Raw genomic sequence first — 18,735 nt, 5'->3', positions numbered from 1 at the left:
GGCGCTTGCAACGCCAGGGTTGAGGGTTCGTTTCCCACGGGGGGCCAGTATGAAGAAAAAAAAATGTAAGTCGCTCTGGATAAGAGCGTCTGCTAAAAATGACAACTAAAAAATGGAGTTAGTCATCGTTAGCAATAACTAAACAGTTTATGAATGCATTCTGCGCCAGTTCGCAAGGGGCACAATTACAATTATTTGGTTGGGGGCTGGCTGCTTTTTCTTTTCTTCAAGCGTTGTGTGTGTGCGTTTGGAATTATTTCTCTACTTTTTTTGCTTGGTAATTTATTACTTGGGCATCTTTTCAACTGATTAACTAAAGGTTAAAACAAAATCTCTTATTATAATTGCATAATTTGATTGAATAGCTTCTGTTCAGCATTTGCTAGCTAGCTATAGCAACAGAGTTAGCTAGCTAGCTAGCTAGCTAGCTAGCTAAACTTAGCAACGGAGGGATCTCCAACCCTATTCCTGGAGAGCTGTCCTGTAAGGTTTCGCTCCAACCTTAATCTAGCGCACGTGATTCTAAGAATTTGCTGGTTGATCAAATTAAGCAGGTTAGTAACAACTGGAAAACCTACAGGAGGGTAGCTCTCCAGCAACAGGGTTGGAGAACCCTGGTATGGGCAGTGCAGTGGATACATAATATTGGACAAAGCTACCGCCCCTTGTAAATGTGGGATTTAGCTGATGGGGAACTTAACGCAAGCCTGGAAATGTTTTATTTCTGAACAAAGTGCTTGCTAGCCGTAGCATTGGGTTGTTGTCACCACACTGATGTATATATGAACGGTTGTCACACTGAGTCAACTGCATCCCCACCGTTGATCATGAAATATACTATTATTTTTACAGCTACAAAGTGCCAACATCACCCCCTTTGGCCACCCTGGCGTTTCCTTGTTTTGATGGCTGTTATCTTCCCAAGCAAGAAAATGAATTTGTTCACACAGTCCTGCACGAACTGGATGCTTACCAACAGAGAGGAAAACAGAAAAGGTAAGCTGCCATTTCCTGCATTCTGACACAATCATAAATTGAGGGCTTGTACTTTTTTTGTGGGACACATTCCCTGTCCATGCCATTTCACGTTAATTGCCAATGGCATTTAGCAATGTGTCACAGACATAATGTACCTACAGATCATAATGTACCTACAGGTGATCAAAGTCTATCTGTGAGTTGATGTCATCAAAGACACTTATTGGATGTCCCCCTAAAAAAAAAATGAAAAAAAATGGAGGCACTCAATAACTGTAAGTCGCTCTGGATAAGAGCGTCTGCTAAATGACTAAAATGTAAATGTAATAAGCTTTGGCTTGAGTGTTGTCCCCTCCCTCCCCAGTGCCCTACTCTTCCCCCCTCTATCAAGCAGACTTCGCTACCTGATTCACAAAACCACTGAGAACCACCGTAACCTCGCCACCTTCTCCGTGGGGGAGGGCTGGAGACGTAGGGTAGTTGTCTGCTACTCTCACCTCAGGTAGAGCACACACAACAAGGTCTTACATTCAGGTCTGCCTTGTACAATAAGTATTCTGACCTCAATGGGACTTCCTGGATAAACAACTGGTAAATACAAATTCATATGCCATATTATAAGGTCACAGTGTACATTAAATTGATCAAGTCTGGCTGCCAAAGTAGTTCTAAAGTAACTACATGGTATAGGGGCATCTTAATGTGAATTATTGCCCATTATTTCACAGCGTTACATGGTGACTTTAGTATGGTGTGTTGTCTGTGCCAGGCTGGATCTGGGGGAAGAAAGCGACACAGACAGTAACACCAGTTTCTACGATGAGGCTCCCAGGAGAGTTATGGGGATGCAGAGCAGCAGAACGGACCCCCAGCCCAGACCCAACCCCCTGACCCGGCGGAGCGGGGGTAACACCAAACGTCCTGACAAGGCCATTTACGTCCCCAGGGCGGCTAGGGACAGGCAACGGGACAGCGGCAGTTCCCTCCACGGACCACCAGCAGGGGTGGACCTCGACCTGCCCCTGCCCACTCTCAGCTTCACCACTTCGGGCTGCACCTCCACCTCAGAGTCCTGCTCCTGCTGCTCCTCAGACACCCCGGAGGGAACGCCGTCAGAAACACAGGCCAACACCAACCAGGACAGTTTGCCTTCTAGCACCACCACCTCTAGCGCTGGGCAGGAGGACGACTTCATTCGCTTCTCTGTAGAGGAGCCCTGCCCCTGGCCCCCCGCCTGGGACCAGACTGTGTCCTACTTCATGGCCATGACCCTGGAGGACCAGACTAAGGAAGACCAGGAGGAGGAGGAACATGTAGCAGAGGAGGTGCTGATGGAGGAGTCTGTGGGCAGTAGCAATGTGACATCCCACCAACACCATGCCTCTCATACAACACCAGCCAAGGATGCTGCTAGCAATGCTGCTGATTTTAGCCAAGAGGTACAGTGTGGTGAAGTTCAGACTAATTCCATAACAATGGAGTGGGGGGGTTGATCTATGGGGATTATATAATTTCTGTTCATTTCTTCAAATTACTTCAATTATGAGACTAATATTTTTGTTTTTGTAAATCCATTTGAAAATGGAACAAATGACCATGACATTTTGGATTGTCCTCAAGTTAAATAGACTATATATTTTCAGGTATAAGCTAGCCTTTCGGTCCTATAGTGTGAATCAGGCATCAGTTTTAAAGGGAATGGGGCATTGTGTTACTCTGTGGTGTGGGGGGTGTCCACAGTTCTTACTGTATAGGCTATATTTCACATTTGTATATGTAAAGGGATTACTGAGAAACACTTAATTGGGATAGGTTGTTATATCTGTCAATAACTGGTTTAATTTCTCGTCAGATCAAGGCCCACTTGACAGAGACTGACGTGGCCATCGAACACGCCCACAACGACTACGCTTGTTTTGAGAACGTGTGGATCAACCAGGACGAATTTGCCCACGTCATCGAGATCTACGACTTCCCGGCCATGTTCAAAACAGGCGACCTGCTGGATGCCTTTGCAGACCACAGGTAAACGCCTCCGAGTAGGGTGATGTTTCCCCTAGACGCTGATCTTGGATCAGTTTAACTTTTTTCCCACTGATGGTTAGGATTGGGGGAGGGGAAGCTGATCCTAGATCTGTACATAGGGAAAACTTTGCCTTGCAGCACAGGTGAAAGCCTCCCAATGCCTCTCATTAAAGCCCACAGCACACTCATAAGGGCTGTCTAACTCGCCCAGTCTTGTCTCTGTCTGTCTTCCAGCGACGAAGGCATGAAGATTAAGTGGGTGGACAACACTCACGCCCTGGGCGTGTTCTCCAGTCAATCTGCAGGTATGGTTTTTGAGTATATCTATTTTTTCATATTTTGAGGGATATTTAAGTCCCAAGATGAGTCACGAGTTTCTTTTGGCACATTGGAGTTGGTTGTGTGGCCTACTGGCCTTAGGTGAGGGGAAGTTGGTGTTCTTTCTAATGACATCAGAGATGAGTCTTTGAATCAACCCTGTGTTTGTGTTTAGCCCTCCATGCGCTTTCCATTCAGCACCCTCTCCTGAAGACACGCACTCTGTCTGACGGGAGCAAGCAGGCAAAAGGGAAAGCCATAAGACGTGCCGGTATTGTCCTTGTCTTGTTACCTCTCTATACAGTAGCACTAAGAAACAAGAATTTAAATGAAGTGGTATCTGCTATCTGGGTAAATAATGTTTTCATTGTAAGTAACTATAACTTGTTGGTACCATACTATTAGCGTGTTCTTATCTCTTTATTCCATACTCTAATATAAAATGCTTCTGTATTTCCCAGAGTTTATCCAGCCGGTGAAGGAGAGGCCACGGACAGACTCTGCGGTGGCCCGCAGAATGGTATCCAGAGCCCTGGGACTGCAGAGAGGTGGAGCGCCCTCACAACGTTTCTGACCGCTACAGCAGGTGAGATGGCCGTTTAACGTAGACTCAGAAATACACAAAGTAAACCACAGTATTGGGATGACGAAACTACCGGGCCTCACTCTGAAATGTCTTTGGTTCATGTTGCTGCTTGTGATCACTGCATAGTGCTGAGTCTCAGTTTAAGAAATCAATACAAGAACATGTCATGGTTTGCTTGTTTTATTCTTTTTTATTACAGAAAACATGCAAGCACAAAATTATTTTCCACATTCAACTGTATACAGTACAGGACAATCACCCATCTAGTAAAGTCCCGTGTAGCTCAGTTGGTAGAGCATGGTGTTTTTTAACGCCAGGGTTGTGGGTTCGATTCCCACGGGGGGCCAGTATGAAAATGTATGCACTCACTAACTGTAAGTCGCTCTGGATAAGAGCGTCTGCTAAATGACTAAAATGTAAATGTAAAGAGCACCCTTGTCAAATGAAGGGCCCTGTAGTTGCTGTATCACAAACATAGGACAAAATGATGCAAACATTCATTTTCACAGATCATTCGTGACGTATACAATCGAGAAAACAAACCGATTTTAGAGTCCATGATGGTAATAATGTAATAAAATGGATCTTTGAAAAATGTACTAAACTGAGCGAAATATGCTGATAAGACTAAAATGTATATTTATCTTAGGATCCTAAGATGAAAGGTTTTAAATATGTTCCCAGAGGTTATATATTAAGTGATGCAAGATATGTTAACTTGGGCAGAATCAGAACACAAATTGCATGAATAACTCACACCTTTACCTAAATCATGCATTCATGAAAAACAAAGTTGCTGTTAAGTGGTAGCTGTATGGTTGTAATAATATTGCCTTATCCTTAGTGAATACCGTACAGCAAGACAAAAATGGGTTCTTCCTATTTATATTTACAATGGCTTCCTACCAAATTGTCACATCATAGACTGGCATGAAACTGCACTAAATTGACAAATAATTTATTTAATCAGTTAAAGTATATTCTCAATGGAAGTAAGACTCTTCTGCTACTTTCCCACCCACTTCATAGTTGCATAATTTCCTGCTCAACACAATATACTTAAAAAAAAAAAAAACAGTAAGAAACTGTCTCAAGGTGCAGCAGGTGTCATGTCAAATGTTTTTATTTTATTTTATTTTTTGTCCTTATGGTGGACCAGAAGAGTTAGATACATATAAATATGACGGATTTGATAGCACCAGCACTCCGCAGTACATGTTACAGAAATGAGTGAAATCAGTAAAGACAGCGGTGCTTCTTCGTCTGCAACATCCTTATATCAAACGTTGGCATTGAGGTGTGATAGGCTTTTCAATTTTCATCCAGCACCAATAGGGAGGGAACACACAGTACAGCGCTCCCTCTAGTGGTTGGTAATGTCACAACAGTCTTGCTGGTCATTCCCGGTCTTTCTATTGAGTCCATCCACACTACCTGTGTCCCAGCTGGTTATTCATGAGGCCAGGGAAAGAGGATTCCTCTGACTCAGAACTCATCGAGCCACCTGAAGAGGAGAGAAGAACTGCACTCATTCAATAGTGGCCACAGTTTGATAGCACCGGCTACACTGGTTGTCAATAGAAATTAGTCCATATAATTACAATGGTAAAAAAATGTCTTCACAAGCCTTCTCTCTCTTTGAACTGATTGTTTTCATGATCTTTTGCAGGAATGTCAGGCTACAACTGGACTACACAACTACAGATGTCCTTGCTAATAAATAACTGGCAGACCATTGCTGTCCAATGTATTGTTCCTTTTCTCAAGTTCCCATTGTTCATTGTTGATGCCATTCACACTATAGGGCCGACCCAAACCATACAATGCTGACTTGGATATTTTCTTTTCACATTGTCTTTCCTATCACGGTTCCAACAACTATTGTGGATGTGTAACCAGGCTGGCCCAGTACAGCTTGGCTTGGCTCCTTTTGGTCCTATAGTGTGAATCAGGCATCAGTTATGAAGGGAATGGGGCATTGTGTTACACTGTGGGGTGGGGGGGTGTCCACAGTTCTTACTGTATTTTAACTTCGTAATTTGCCAAACATTTAACAGATAATTTAACTTACGCTGGTTGCGTCCATACGTAGATGGATAAAGTTGGTGATACACCGGTTGTATAATTCCTATTAAGCCTAATTTCTACATTGTGTACTTGCGTAGCAAAAATAAAATGGAAAGAATAAAAATGAAGACAGATGTTCTGTCAGGAGATGGAATAAAAATACAGGATATGGACAACTCTGTTAGGAAAGCAAATCTGGATCGTTCATGTTGTAGGTTTCAGATAAACATGTGATTAATTATCTTTTAAGTCATCTATGTAAATAAAGTTTGATTTTGTTTTTGAAATAAAAAAACGTCCGCAGATGCAATTACAACTCGATGCAACTATTCAGGATTGCCATTTTACGCAATTAATAAAATGGTTGATTTCTAATGCTAAAAACTCACTCAAACATTTTCTGAAACATTCAAGCTGAACGATAAACTTGATAACTTTTTTAAAAGTTTATTTCAAGTTGATATTTATGTTTACGAGCATTTCCAGGGGGATTTAAAAAAATAGAATGCAATTATTATATAGGGTTCTGTTATATGCCATTGTCTTTTGGTGTTTTATGATATATATATATATTGTAATGGCCAACATTATGATCCAGCAGAGGAAATTGGTTGATGTCTGGCTCTCCAGTTTGTAAGACAAACCTTAAAGCACACGTGTTTGGGGACAATCCCTTGTGAATATGTTAGTATTATGTCAGTACATTATCTCATTAAAATGTTTTTGAATTTTGCGATTGCCTTTTCACCCATTTATTTACTAAATGAATGTAAGCCTCTTTGGAATGTGGTCATTTGTTATCCATAGAAAAAATGTATTTGAACATGAAAAGTTCATTGTGTCCATCACATTCAATACTGTTGTAGCCAGTAATCGCCACTGTTGTCATCCAGTCTCTCACCTATATGACAGTTGTACGTCCATATCCGGTGGCCATCGTATCGACACCTGCACTTCATAATGTTGTTGGTGTAGTCGGACTCTGCCACCTCATAGTTGGGGTTGATTACAACCTGGGGAGAGAAACAACGTATTGATGATGTCATCAGAGAACCCAGATACTCTTGCTATTACCAAAATACAGTGAGGGAAAAAAGTATTTGATCCCCTGCTGATTTTGTACGTTTGCCCACTGACAAAGACATGATCAGTCTATAATTTTAATGGTAGGTTTATTTGAACAGTGAGAGACAGAATAACAACAAAAAAATCCAGAAAAACACATGTCAAATGTGGAGTTTTCCCCTCCCCTTCCGAAATTCGAAAGATGCTAACACCTGCAAAATTGTGATTTGTTCAAATAACCTGTGACAAAAAACCCAAACTCCGGAACTACTGCTGCTCGTTATCCCACACATCCCATTCCTTCCCAACAGATTCTATGGTACCAGTTATGTTTACGTAGCTCTGTCCACGAGAGATTATAGGTACAGGCATGATGCCATATACAAAGAAGACTACAGTTTCAGTTAAGGTTTCTGTATCCCTATACGTAAAGAAGACAATGGAAAGGATGCATCTATACATCCATCTATACATCCATCTATGCATTCTTCAATACATCCATATATACACCCATATACAGTGAGGGAAAAAAGTATTTGATCCCCTGCTGATTTTGTACGTTTGCCCACTGACAAATAAATGATCAGTCTATAATTTTAATGGTAGGTTTATTTGAACAGTGAGAGACAGAATAACAACAGAAAAACGCATGTCAAAAATGTTATAAATTGATTTGCATTTTAATGAGGGAAATAAGTATTTGACCCCCTCTCAATCAGAAAGATTTCTGGCTCCCAGGTGTCTTTTATACAGGTAACGAGCTGAGATTAGGAGCACACTATTAAAGGGAGTGCTCCTAATCTCAGTTTGTTACCTGTATAAAAGACACCTGTCCACAGAGGCAATCAATCTATCAGATTCCAAACTCTCCACCATGGCCAAGACCAAAGAGCTCTTCAAGGATGTCAGGGACAAGATTGTAGACCTACACAAGGCTGGAATGGGCTACAAGACCATCGCCAAGCAGCTTGGTGAGAAGGTGACAACAGTTGGTGCGATTATTCGCAAATGGAAGAAACACAAAAGAACTGTCAATCTCCCTCGGCCTGGGGCCCCATGCAAGATCTCACCTCGTGGAGTTGCAATGATCATGAGAACGGTGAGGAATCTGCCCAGAACTACACGGGAGGATCTTGTCAATGATCTCAAGGCAGCTGGGACCATAGTCACCAAGAAAACAATTGGTAACACACTATGCCGTGAAGGACTGAAATCCTGCAGCGCCAGCAAGGTCCCCCTGCTCAAGAAAGCACATATACAGGCCCGTCTGAAGTTTGCCAATGAACATCTGAATGATTCAGAGGAGAACTGGGTGAAAGTGTTGTGGTCAGATGAGACCAAAATCGAGCTCTTTGGCATCAACTCAACTCGCCGTGTTTGGAGGAGGAGGAATGCTGCCTATGACCCCAAGAACACCATCCCCACCGTCAAACATGGAGGTGGAAACATTATGCTTTGGGGGTGTTTTTCTGCTAAGGGGACAGGACAACTTCACCGCATCAAAGGGACGATGGACGGGGCCATGTACCGTCAAATCTTGGGTGAGAACCTCCTTCCCTCAGCCAGGGCATTGAAAATGGGTAGTGGATGGGTATTCCAGCATGACAATGACCCAAAACACACGGCCAAGGCAACAAAGGAGTGTCTCAAGAAGAAGCACATTAAGGTCCTGGAGTGGCCTAGCCTTAATCCCATAGAACATTTGTGGAGGGAGCTGAAGTTTCGAGTTGCCAAACGTCAGCCTCGAAACCTTAATGACTTGGAGAAGATCTGCAAAGAGGAGTGGGACAAAATCCCTCCTGAGATGTGTGCAAACCTGGTGGCCAACTACAAGAAACGTCTGACCTCTGTGATCGCCAACAAGGGTTTTGCCACCAAGTACTAAGTCATGTTTTGCAGAGGGGTCAAATACTTATTTCCCTCATTAAAATGCAAATCAATTTATAACATTTTTGACAAGCGTTTTTCTGGATTTTGTTGTTGTTATTCTGTCTCTCACTGTTCAAATAAACCTACCATTAAAAGTATAGACTGATCATGTCTTTGTCAGTGGGCAAATGTACAAAATCAGCAGGGGATCAAATACTTTTTTCCCTCACTGTAGATGCTGCCAACACAGATGGCTTTAAGTGAAATTGTAACAATTATAAAATGCTGGGAAAGTGACAAGCTGAATGACTAAATGTGGATTCCATTGAAATGAATTGACTCCTGTTATCCCCATGGAACCAAAAGTGATTGGAAGAACTGTCACTACTCCCAGTTTATTATAAGATTCTCATGTAAGACAAGCACCTTGCTCCTATTTCATATTTGGATGTATAGAATCACATGTCTATTCTAATATAATAGTTATTTTAAATTCTAACTGGGGGGAAAAACAAACATTTTGAAAGAATAAAAATTCAATAAGATTCTCACTTGGAAGATGTAGTCTCCTGGCACGACGTCTGTCACGTCTATCCACTGACAGTCGATGTCGTGTCTGTACGTATCCCAGCAGCCAACAGTGATGCCCTGCTGCCCGAAGTTAGCACACTCGTACCTCTTCTCAATACCTGCCCGGCCAGAGACAACAGTGAAGTGTGTTAGGTCGGAGACAACAGTGAAGAGTGTTAGGTCGGAGACAACAGTGAAGAGTGTTAGGTCGGAGACAACAGTGAAGAGTGTTAGATCAGAGAGACAACAGTGAAGAGTGTTAGAGCAGAGAATCAGGAATGTAGTCAAGAGGTTTGTCGTGATAATATTAATCATTTGCTTTTCACATTAAAGCCTTTTTACCCTTTTCACATTAACACTCTTTACCCTCTTCACATTGGGTGTCCTCCAGACAGAAGCTGGCCTTGTGTCCCTCTGCTACCTTGGTGCCATTGAGGCTCAGCAGGTCATAGTGGGTGAACACCTCCATGCTGTGGTAGTGCCTGGACCGGGAGATAGACAGTCAATCATGTTCATCATCACCACCCTCCTCATCTTCATCATCATCATAACCAGCCTTTGTACAACCACAGCAGGCACTGCCTCAAGATGACCACAAATGTATGATCTCACAAGGCTGCGACAATAACAACCTCCAGAGGACTTTTATTCCAGCACTGTGATTGTTCTCAACTCATGTAATACTCACAAAGAGTTCCTGCTCATGATGCTTGTTTGCATGCCTTTGTCCAGCCCCCTTTATCATAGCTTCCACTACATAACTAAATTACTAAACTGAAGGACCAAAGAATTCATCCTCCACTTTACCTGTGGCAGTCGTGCCAGACCCAGGAGTTGTGTGCAGCCCTGGGGCGGAAGTCGGACTGTCCGTTGTTGTGGATCTGGGAGGAGAAGCGCAGCAGGCGACGGTAGGAGGAGGGTGTGGCAGTGGCGGCACTGCTGGACAGACAGTGCTCCTCGTTGGCACACTGCAGTATGTACATTGGACGGTCCTCCAGGTATGTGGTGTGTTCCACCACCTGAGCGTTGAGAACCAAGTCTGGGGCCGCTGCGTGCCAGGGCAGGAGAGGTTGTTACAGTTTTTCTTTCAATCACTTTGGCACATTGTTCAGATATAAGTGGTATATTTTCAAAACTCTAAACTGATAACACTTATCTTATGTTTAGAACATTTAATTGTTCATTCATTGGGGTTTCACACATCTTTCATCCCTGAGAAATTCATGCAAAATCTAAGTTTTTCATGAAATACAATGAGAACATTTAGTTTAGTCACTAATACACCATTTAGTCATTTTAACTACCATTTAATCCAATAGCAAAAAATACACATTTGTATCCAATGGCAAGTTGTGAGCATGTTGAGAAATATGTCAGTCTTAAAGTTTCATTATCCTTATACAGTACATAAGTAGGATAAATAATCAGAAATAGGGCTATTGTCAAGCAGTTGGCTACTGTAAAAACGTAGCGCAGTGTTGTATGCCATTCTGGCCCATGCAATATTGTACAAGATCACATTTTCTACATGACTAGTCAACTGATACACTATCGCCTGTCTCTGCTTGAAATTCATCAGCTTACAGTGTATCAATGAAATTCAGATGAGTGGAATATATTGAAGCAATACCACGGCTAAGGGCTGTTCTTAGGCACGACACGCGGAGTGATTTGGAATGGAATGGTGATTTTATTGTTCATTATTACTAATCATCTAACGATTGCAGAGGTTGTTGCATGTGTTGTGTGCCTGCAGTGGCGCCTTGAGTATTAGGGTTGAGGGTTGGTCAAGAGTTTTTCAGGGTCTTAGGGCTCTATTCAATCCCGATCTGCTTTAGTCGACATCCGCATAGCGGTTGTTTTGACGTGTCGGAGGTGGAACTGCCAAATCCACAAGTGGCTGCTGGCATTATACTGTACCTAAAGCAGCAGTGGTGTAAAGTACTTAAGTAAAAATACTTTAAAGTACTACTTAAGTAGTTTTTTGGGGTATCTGTACTTTACTTTACTATTTATATTTTTTGACAACTTTTACTTTTACTTCACTACATTCCTAAAGAAAATATTGTACTTTTTACTCCATACATTTTCCCTGACAACCAAAAGTACTCCTTACATTTTGAATGCTTAGCAGGACAGGAAAATGGTCAAATTCACACACTTATCAAGAGAACACGTGGTCATCCCTACTGCCTCTGGCCTGGTGGACTCACTAAACACACATGCATCTTTTGTAAATAGTGTCTGAGTGTTGAAGTGTGCCCCTGGTTATCCATACATTTTAAGAACAAGAAAATGGTGCCATCTGCTTTGCTTAATATAAGGAATTTAAAATTATTTATACTTTTACTTTTACTTTTGATACTTAAGTATCTTTTAGCAATTACATTTACTTTTGATACTTAAGTATATTTAAAACCAAATACTTTTAGACTTTTACTCAAGTAGTATTTTACCATCTGACTTTCACTTTTACTTGAGTAACTTTCTATTAAGGTATCTTCACTTTTACTCAAGTTATACAATTGGGTACTTTTTCCACCACTGTAAAGCAGACATTGCCATTGGCTGCATGGAGTTGCATTAACAGAAATCCCATGCAGCCTTATTTAAAAGTTTGAACACTGGAATGTGAGATGTAATCTACACCTTGATTAGGATGATAGAAATCCTTATTTTGTTGAATGATTTTTCAATTTGAGTGTAATTATTTCTATATAGCCTACACTTTCTTGTTCTGAACATCTAACGTGAGTGGGATGGGTGTGGCTTCGTGACAATGATCGCAAGAGCAACTGCTCACCGATTTGACGTCTCCAAAGCGGTTCCACCTCCGAAACCGCCGAAACCGCCAAAACTTCCGCAATACGGGTGTCTGCTATTGCCGGTTAACTCTTGATCTGATTGAATCTAGACCTTAATTACAGACAGTAGTTATCATCAGTGACTTACACTTGGAGCAGGAGACTCCAGCAGCGAAGCGCCCTCCCCCTCGAGGGCAGTTGAGGTGTTTCCCGTGATGGAGGCACTGGGCCAAGGTCATCTCCGTCCCTGAACACCTGACCCCGCTCATCACCACGTCATCAGCCCTCACATCTCCCGGCCAGTACCACGTCTCCTGGTAGGGAGAAATAACACCACACAGGCAAACTGATCAAACATAGGCCCAGCTTTAATTCTCTAAACTTAAGAGGGGAAACTGTAATTTCATAATCTTAAAGCAAGAGGTTTCCCTATCTACATTTCCATCCCTGCAGGTCATGAACCTGCATAGCTATAGGGCGGCAGGTAGCCTAGCGGTTAGAGCACTGGGCCAGTATCCGAATGGTCGCTGGTTTGAATACCCAAGCCGACAAGGTGCAAAAATCTGTTAATGTGCCCTTGAGCAAGGCACTTAACCCTAATTTTGCTATTGTTCGGATACGGCAACATCTACCTAGTAGAACCCATTCTGATAGTTGTTGTCCAAAACTCCTTGAGAAGATAGACAAGATTTAATTGAGGAAGTGAAGAGCAGGATATTGGTTAGGCCTCTTTTTCCCTGGTGGATGTTTTCTAGATTTTATGTTTCTGGTGATGAGGCTTTCTAAAGCAAGTAGCAAGATCCTTAAGGAAACAAAGTCACTCCATCTGAAGTTAAATGTTGCTATGTCATGTCTTTTGCTGTAAAACTCAACCATATTTAAAGAGAGAGTGAGAGAGAGAGAGAGAGAGAGAGAGAGAGAGAGAGAGAGAGAGAGAGAGAGAGAGAGAGAGAGAGAGAGAGAGAGAGAGAGAGAGAGAGAGAGAGAGAGAGAGAGAGAGAGAAGAGAGAGAGTGAGTGAGTAATGTATTACAACTGTCCTCATGGATCTGACTCAGCCTCTTTATACTGTATCATCTGTATGCATCTATATCGAAGCCCAAAGCCAAGAGAATAATCCTGTAAAACTCATTATTTCCGAGATCTCCCACAGAAAAGGAGTACGGGTGGGTGGGATGGGGAGGGCGGATGGTGGTTTGGGAGGACCCATAGGGCTCTGGTCAAATGTAGTGCACTATATAGGGAATAGGTTGCCATTTGGGACACATCCTTAGAGCGCAGAGCAGTAAGTCAGGAAAGAGGCACCAGAGCAGGCTGCCAGGAGGCTGTGTGTGTTTGATGATGGACTGTTCTCTAATCAGTCTCTAATCAGTCTCCTGAGTGGCGCAGTGGTCTAAGGCGCCGCATCGCAGTGCTAACTGTGCCACTAGAGATCCTGGTTCGAATCCAGGCTCTGTCGCAGCCGGCTGTGACCGGGAGACTCATGGGCGGCGCACAATTGGCCCAGCGTTGTCCAGGGTAGGGGAGGGAATGGCCGGCAGGGATGTAGCTCAGTTGATAGAGCATGGCGTTTGGGGTTCGATTCCCACGGGGGGCCAGTATAAAAATAAAAAAATAAATGTATTCACTAACTGTAAGTCGCTCTGGATAAGAGCGTCTGCTAAATGACGTAAATGTAATCTGCTGCTGCTCCACCATCTGGGACGGACTCTTCTGTCTCTGCTCTACTCTCCACGGGACGGACTCTGCTCTGCTCTCCACACCACCAGGCTTTTGTAACAGACTAACCTCTCTGTTAACATAACATGACTGTATCTCTGCAGGAAAGTTTCGAGTTTTAATGTCACGTGCACAAGTACAGTGCAATGCTTTTCTAGCAAGTTCCAAACCCAACAATGCAATAATCAATATCAATGTAACACTAAACATAACATAAGGTAGAACAAAAACACACGAGAAATACAAATAAGAAATGTGTGTCTTTCTGTGTGTCTGTCTGTTTGTCTGTCTGTGCACGTGTGTGCGTGCGTTCTAGTACATTTAAAGGATCCCCAAACACATCATGACAATTTGATGTAGACTGCCATTAAGAGGTGGATTAGTACACAATAATCGAAGTCACACTTAATCACACAATTACTCTGAGCTCTATCAGCCCAGTCCAATTTCCACTCATTAAACTCTCCCTCCCATCAACCCAGTTCTTCCATGATTCATAAATACTTTCCAGACTTATATCACCACTGCCAGTGGCATTCAGCACTTGTTAGTACACTGCAAATAGTTAATGACAGTCTCTCAAACAGTAGACTCGTCCGAACCCCAAGAAAAAAGAAATTGATAAAGAATGCACATAAAGCTGGTGTATATACACACCGTGGGACTAAAGATAGCTCTTGTATAACCCTTTAAACACAGCAAATAATCAAAATAGCAACACTAATAGGTCTGGTACGTCAGCAGAAAAGCGTATCTAGCCTATACTCCTGAGTGGCGCAGTGGTCTAAGGCATTGCAGTGCTAGCAGTGCCGTTAGAGATCCTGGTTCGTAGCCGGCCGCGTCCAGGAGACCCATGGGGCGGTGCACAATTGGCCCAGTGTCGTCCAGGGTAGGGGAGGGAATGGCCGGCAGTGATGTAGCTCAGTTGGTGAGCATGGTGTCTGCAATGCCAGGGTTGTGGGTTCGATTCCCACAGGTGGCCAAAATAATGTATGCACTCACTAACTGTAAGTTGCTCTGGATAAGAGCGTCTGCTAAATGACTTAATTGTATATAGGGTTGCTGATGGTGGTGGGCCAATTAAACTTCAAAGAGCAGGAACGGACTCCCCACCACCAAGTGTATACAGTTCACATACGCCACATGCCTGTACATGTTTATGGTACCCAGGCTAGCCTGTAGCCTCTCCTCACTCCATCCCCTTAGTCAGTGTGGAGACTATAAACTCTAAGGTCAGAGCCCGTTTCCTTTAGTGAGCATCTCCAGCTGTTTACAGCTAAAGGGTGTATATCAGACCCATAGGGATATATGAGGTTTGCTGGTGGTGATTATATGGCTCTGACGTATATAATGAGGCCAACTTGAAACACAGGAGGACCAAATAATGTACTTATATGAAGTAATAGCACCAGTGTTAGACGTGACTATTTCCCCAACATCCACACAAATAACACTGGGGTAAAAACCTGTGCTTATCTGTGAGTTCCAATCACAAAATCACACAAAAGGTATAATTGACCCTTGATATTATTACATGTTGTCGATACTTACACAGAAACAGGAAATGCAATAGTAATAGTTTTACTATACAGGATATCGAAATAATCCCCAAAACATTCTGAGATGAAATTGACCATTTGTCAAAGAATGTTAGGCTTTTGATCGTCTGGCTGACCAGCCAATGGGATGAGAGTTTGATGTGTGTAAACGCACCTGGAAGGCGTTGCTGGCGAACCCAAGGCCCAGCTGTCTGCACACGACCGTGGCCTCCATGGTGCCCCAGCTATCACTGCACACCGTGCCCCACACCAGCGAGCCGTTCTTCTCCGCCAGCACCTCCACACGCCCCTCAAACGGGTTCCGCCCTCCACTCAGACGCAGCTGCAACACAGTAAAGGAGAGATTAGATGTTTATAAAGGCAGTCCCATTCTGCTCATATGTTTTGGGTTTATTGGACACGCCAGAGATAGAGAGGAAAGACAGGAGGAGAACGTGTGCTGAGATAGCAGTGGGTCGGCTTGGAACCCATGATGCAGAAGTATATGTGTTCTAGGGGCAGCGGCTTAGACCATTATACCAAGGGTCTAGCCCAGGGACCCCCGCCCAGGCAAACCGGTGACAAAGGGGCCTTTATCATATGTTAGCAAAACAATTTAAAATCACATCTTGCCTTATCATCAGGTGAATGATAATGTCAAGTAGAAGTAATCAACATTTTAAAATGAATAGATTTGGTAGATAGTTTCATTATTGTGACCTCCCCACAGTTCATTGGAAGAGGAAGTGTAAACTCTAACATAGTCTATTAGCTAGAAAGATATCTTGGCAGCGTAGAGAAAATGTTGCTGTTGTAAAGCACATTTTCTGCAATTCTACACATTTTCCCATTGAGCTGAGATAACATGTTGCAGTTTTGAAGCTAATTTCTAGCAATTCTACACAGTTTGGCATGGAGCTGAGAGATAATTTTGAAGTTTTAAAGCTAAATTCCTGCAATTCTGTGCATTTTTCCATGGCTAATGCTGTGTTCCTCTGCTCAAATATAATAAAATCAATGGGCATGTGCCCTGAATGGCTGTTTTATTTTTATTTTTGATTCTCCCTGACTGTCTAGCTTTAATTTGATTATTAGTTTTCAAAAATTGTATTATCTAAAAAGATATATTTCAATATCTTTTCTGCACGTTTTATATCTGGTTTTAGTTGTTTAAGTTGACACTGAAACTGTTTTTCCATCCCGAAATGTACCACTTAGACGGCCTACCTAAGAATTTTCTATACAGAAGAAACTCTGTAATTAGCTCCAATGACTGTAACTTCCTCCATATTAAAGGGATAGTTTGAGATTTTGTCAATGAAGCCATTTATCTACTTCCGCAGTGTCGGATGAACAAGAACCGCTACCATGCTAACTCTTCCTTTAGACTTTCAGTCATTGGCTTGTGAAACTACCTCTAACTTCCTTTATACTGGACGCAGAGACATAACAATGCTATTTACGGTGGTATTCTGGGCTCCCGAGTGGCGCAGCGGTCTAAGGCACTGCATCTCAGTGCTTGAAGCATCACTACAGACCCCCTGGTTCAAATTCCAGGCTGTATCACAACCGGATGTGATTGGGAGTGCACAAGTTGTCCGGGTTTGGCCGGTGTAGGCTGTCATTGTAAATAAGAATTTGTTGTTAACTGACTTGCCTAGTTAAATAAAGGTAAAAAAATCTCTTGCAGCTAGCAATATTCATAAAATTGTCTTTTTTCACATAAAAAAATCCCAATATATTTTTATAAAAATTATAATAATACATTTGCGGACCCCCTGCAGTACCTCCGCGGACCCCAGTAAAAAAACAAACTGCGCTAGACCACCCACTAGGCCACATATTAGATGTTTATTATGAGCCAAAAAAGACACTTGATTCAAATATGAGGTATATTCCCTAATCTGTGTTGAGTATTCTGTTCTTCTGAGAAAACAAATCTTTGGCTGTGAAATGCTTTACCTAAAGTATTTTGAGAAGCTAGAAAACATGAAAGCATTTCTTCTATTATGAAAATAGTTTGGCAAAAATGTGTGGTTGGCATTAATGATGGAATCACAACAACTCTAAAGTTTGCACATCCACAGATGACATCAAACAAATATTCAGTGGATTTGTTCATTTGCATTTGGCAACAGTTGGCAATAGACTTATATACAAGTTATATACAAGTACTATACAACATTTTAGTCATTTAGCAGACGCTCTTATCCAGAGCGACTTACAGGAGCAATTAGGGTTAAGTGCCTTGCTTAAGAGCACATCGACAGATTTTTCACCTAGTCGGCTCGGGGATTAGAACCAGCGACCTTTCGGTTAATGGCACAATGCTCTTACCCACTAATACAAGTTATGTATGAGTAATACACAAGTACTATATGAGTAATACCCATAAGCGGTGGGCATGTACTAGGCCTACTCACTCTGTTCTGGAAGCCCATGGCAGGAACATTACATCTAACCGCAGCATCCTCCTCGTGACTGCAGCCCAGGGCATCTCTGTTGAAATAGCACTCTGTGAGGGACTTCTCAAAGCCAGAGCACTCCACCTCATTCATATGGACTGGGCCCATTCCTACAGGGGAGAGAAGAAGACACACCTGGAGTCAGCTCCATCCCACTCTCTCAATCACAGAACTATGCTTTCAATACTCCAGGAGACAGACAGAATGGAGATTCTCCATTGAAAGAGCTTTTGAGTTCAGGACTAGGCTTAATCTGTGTCTGGGAAACCGGCCCACTATGTTTAAATGCATGGCAATGATGTCTAACAGGAGTAGAATCACACTCTGAGAGTTGAAATTAACTTTCCTGCCAATTTTAGGACAACTCTGACCCATTCGAGTAGGGCACTTGGGAACATTGAACTGTTCTCTCCAGAGGTGTGGACCGAGTCACATCACTTGACAAATTTGATGACTTGATATAAAATAAAATAACTTGAGACTTGGAGCCTCAAGACTTGGGACTCGACTTTGACATTATGTGGTTAGGTTTTGTAACGTTTTGTCACTCATTTTGTGGCACAGAGTCTCCATGGATTACTCTCCACGCAGCCAGAGACAGTAGCCGCAGCATGGGAAAGGGGATGCCTAGTCAGTTGCACAACTGAATGATTTAAAGCTAAATGTGTCTTCCGAAATGTGTTGCTTGTCTTGCTTGTTGACCAATGACCGGTCATCAGCATTGGTGTGCAA

General features: G+C 42.6%; 2 protein-coding genes across 2 annotated transcripts in view; one reads left to right on the top strand and one right to left on the bottom strand.

Annotated features, from left to right (window-relative positions):
- Positions 1-225: 225 nt before the first annotated feature.
- r3hcc1 (R3H domain and coiled-coil containing 1) lies at positions 226-6,707 on the top strand. Its single transcript, XM_084168051.1, has 9 exons — positions 226-277; positions 853-996; positions 1,343-1,480; positions 1,748-2,417; positions 2,831-3,003; positions 3,238-3,308; positions 3,497-3,592; positions 3,783-3,907; positions 5,577-6,707. The coding sequence occupies exons 4-8, from the start codon at positions 1,818-1,820 to the stop codon at positions 3,893-3,895; spliced, it is 1,053 nt and encodes a 350-aa protein (XP_084024177.1). The 5' UTR covers positions 226-277; positions 853-996; positions 1,343-1,480; positions 1,748-1,817; the 3' UTR covers positions 3,896-3,907; positions 5,577-6,707.
- Positions 5,338-18,735, bottom strand: part of LOC311134385 (lysyl oxidase homolog 2A-like) — a gene marked incomplete at both ends in the record, with an annotated part of 48,421 nt that continues 35,023 nt past the window's right edge. The window contains 8 exons of the mRNA XM_084168050.1: positions 5,338-5,411; positions 6,876-6,987; positions 9,461-9,597; positions 9,845-9,960; positions 10,286-10,526; positions 12,431-12,596; positions 15,714-15,881; positions 17,962-18,113. Coding sequence (XP_084024176.1) covers positions 5,338-5,411; positions 6,876-6,987; positions 9,461-9,597; positions 9,845-9,960; positions 10,286-10,526; positions 12,431-12,596; positions 15,714-15,881; positions 17,962-18,113 — 1,166 coding nt within the window. The remainder of the gene's footprint in view (positions 5,412-6,875; positions 6,988-9,460; positions 9,598-9,844; positions 9,961-10,285; positions 10,527-12,430; positions 12,597-15,713; positions 15,882-17,961; positions 18,114-18,735) is intronic.

This window comes from Coregonus lavaretus, assembly GCF_964263955.1.
Source record: "Coregonus lavaretus genome assembly, chromosome: 8".
Lineage (NCBI taxonomy): Eukaryota > Metazoa > Chordata > Actinopteri > Salmoniformes > Salmonidae > Coregonus > Coregonus lavaretus.
The sequence above is the reverse complement of the archived record's forward strand: the minus strand, read 5'-3'. Positions and strand labels throughout refer to the sequence as shown.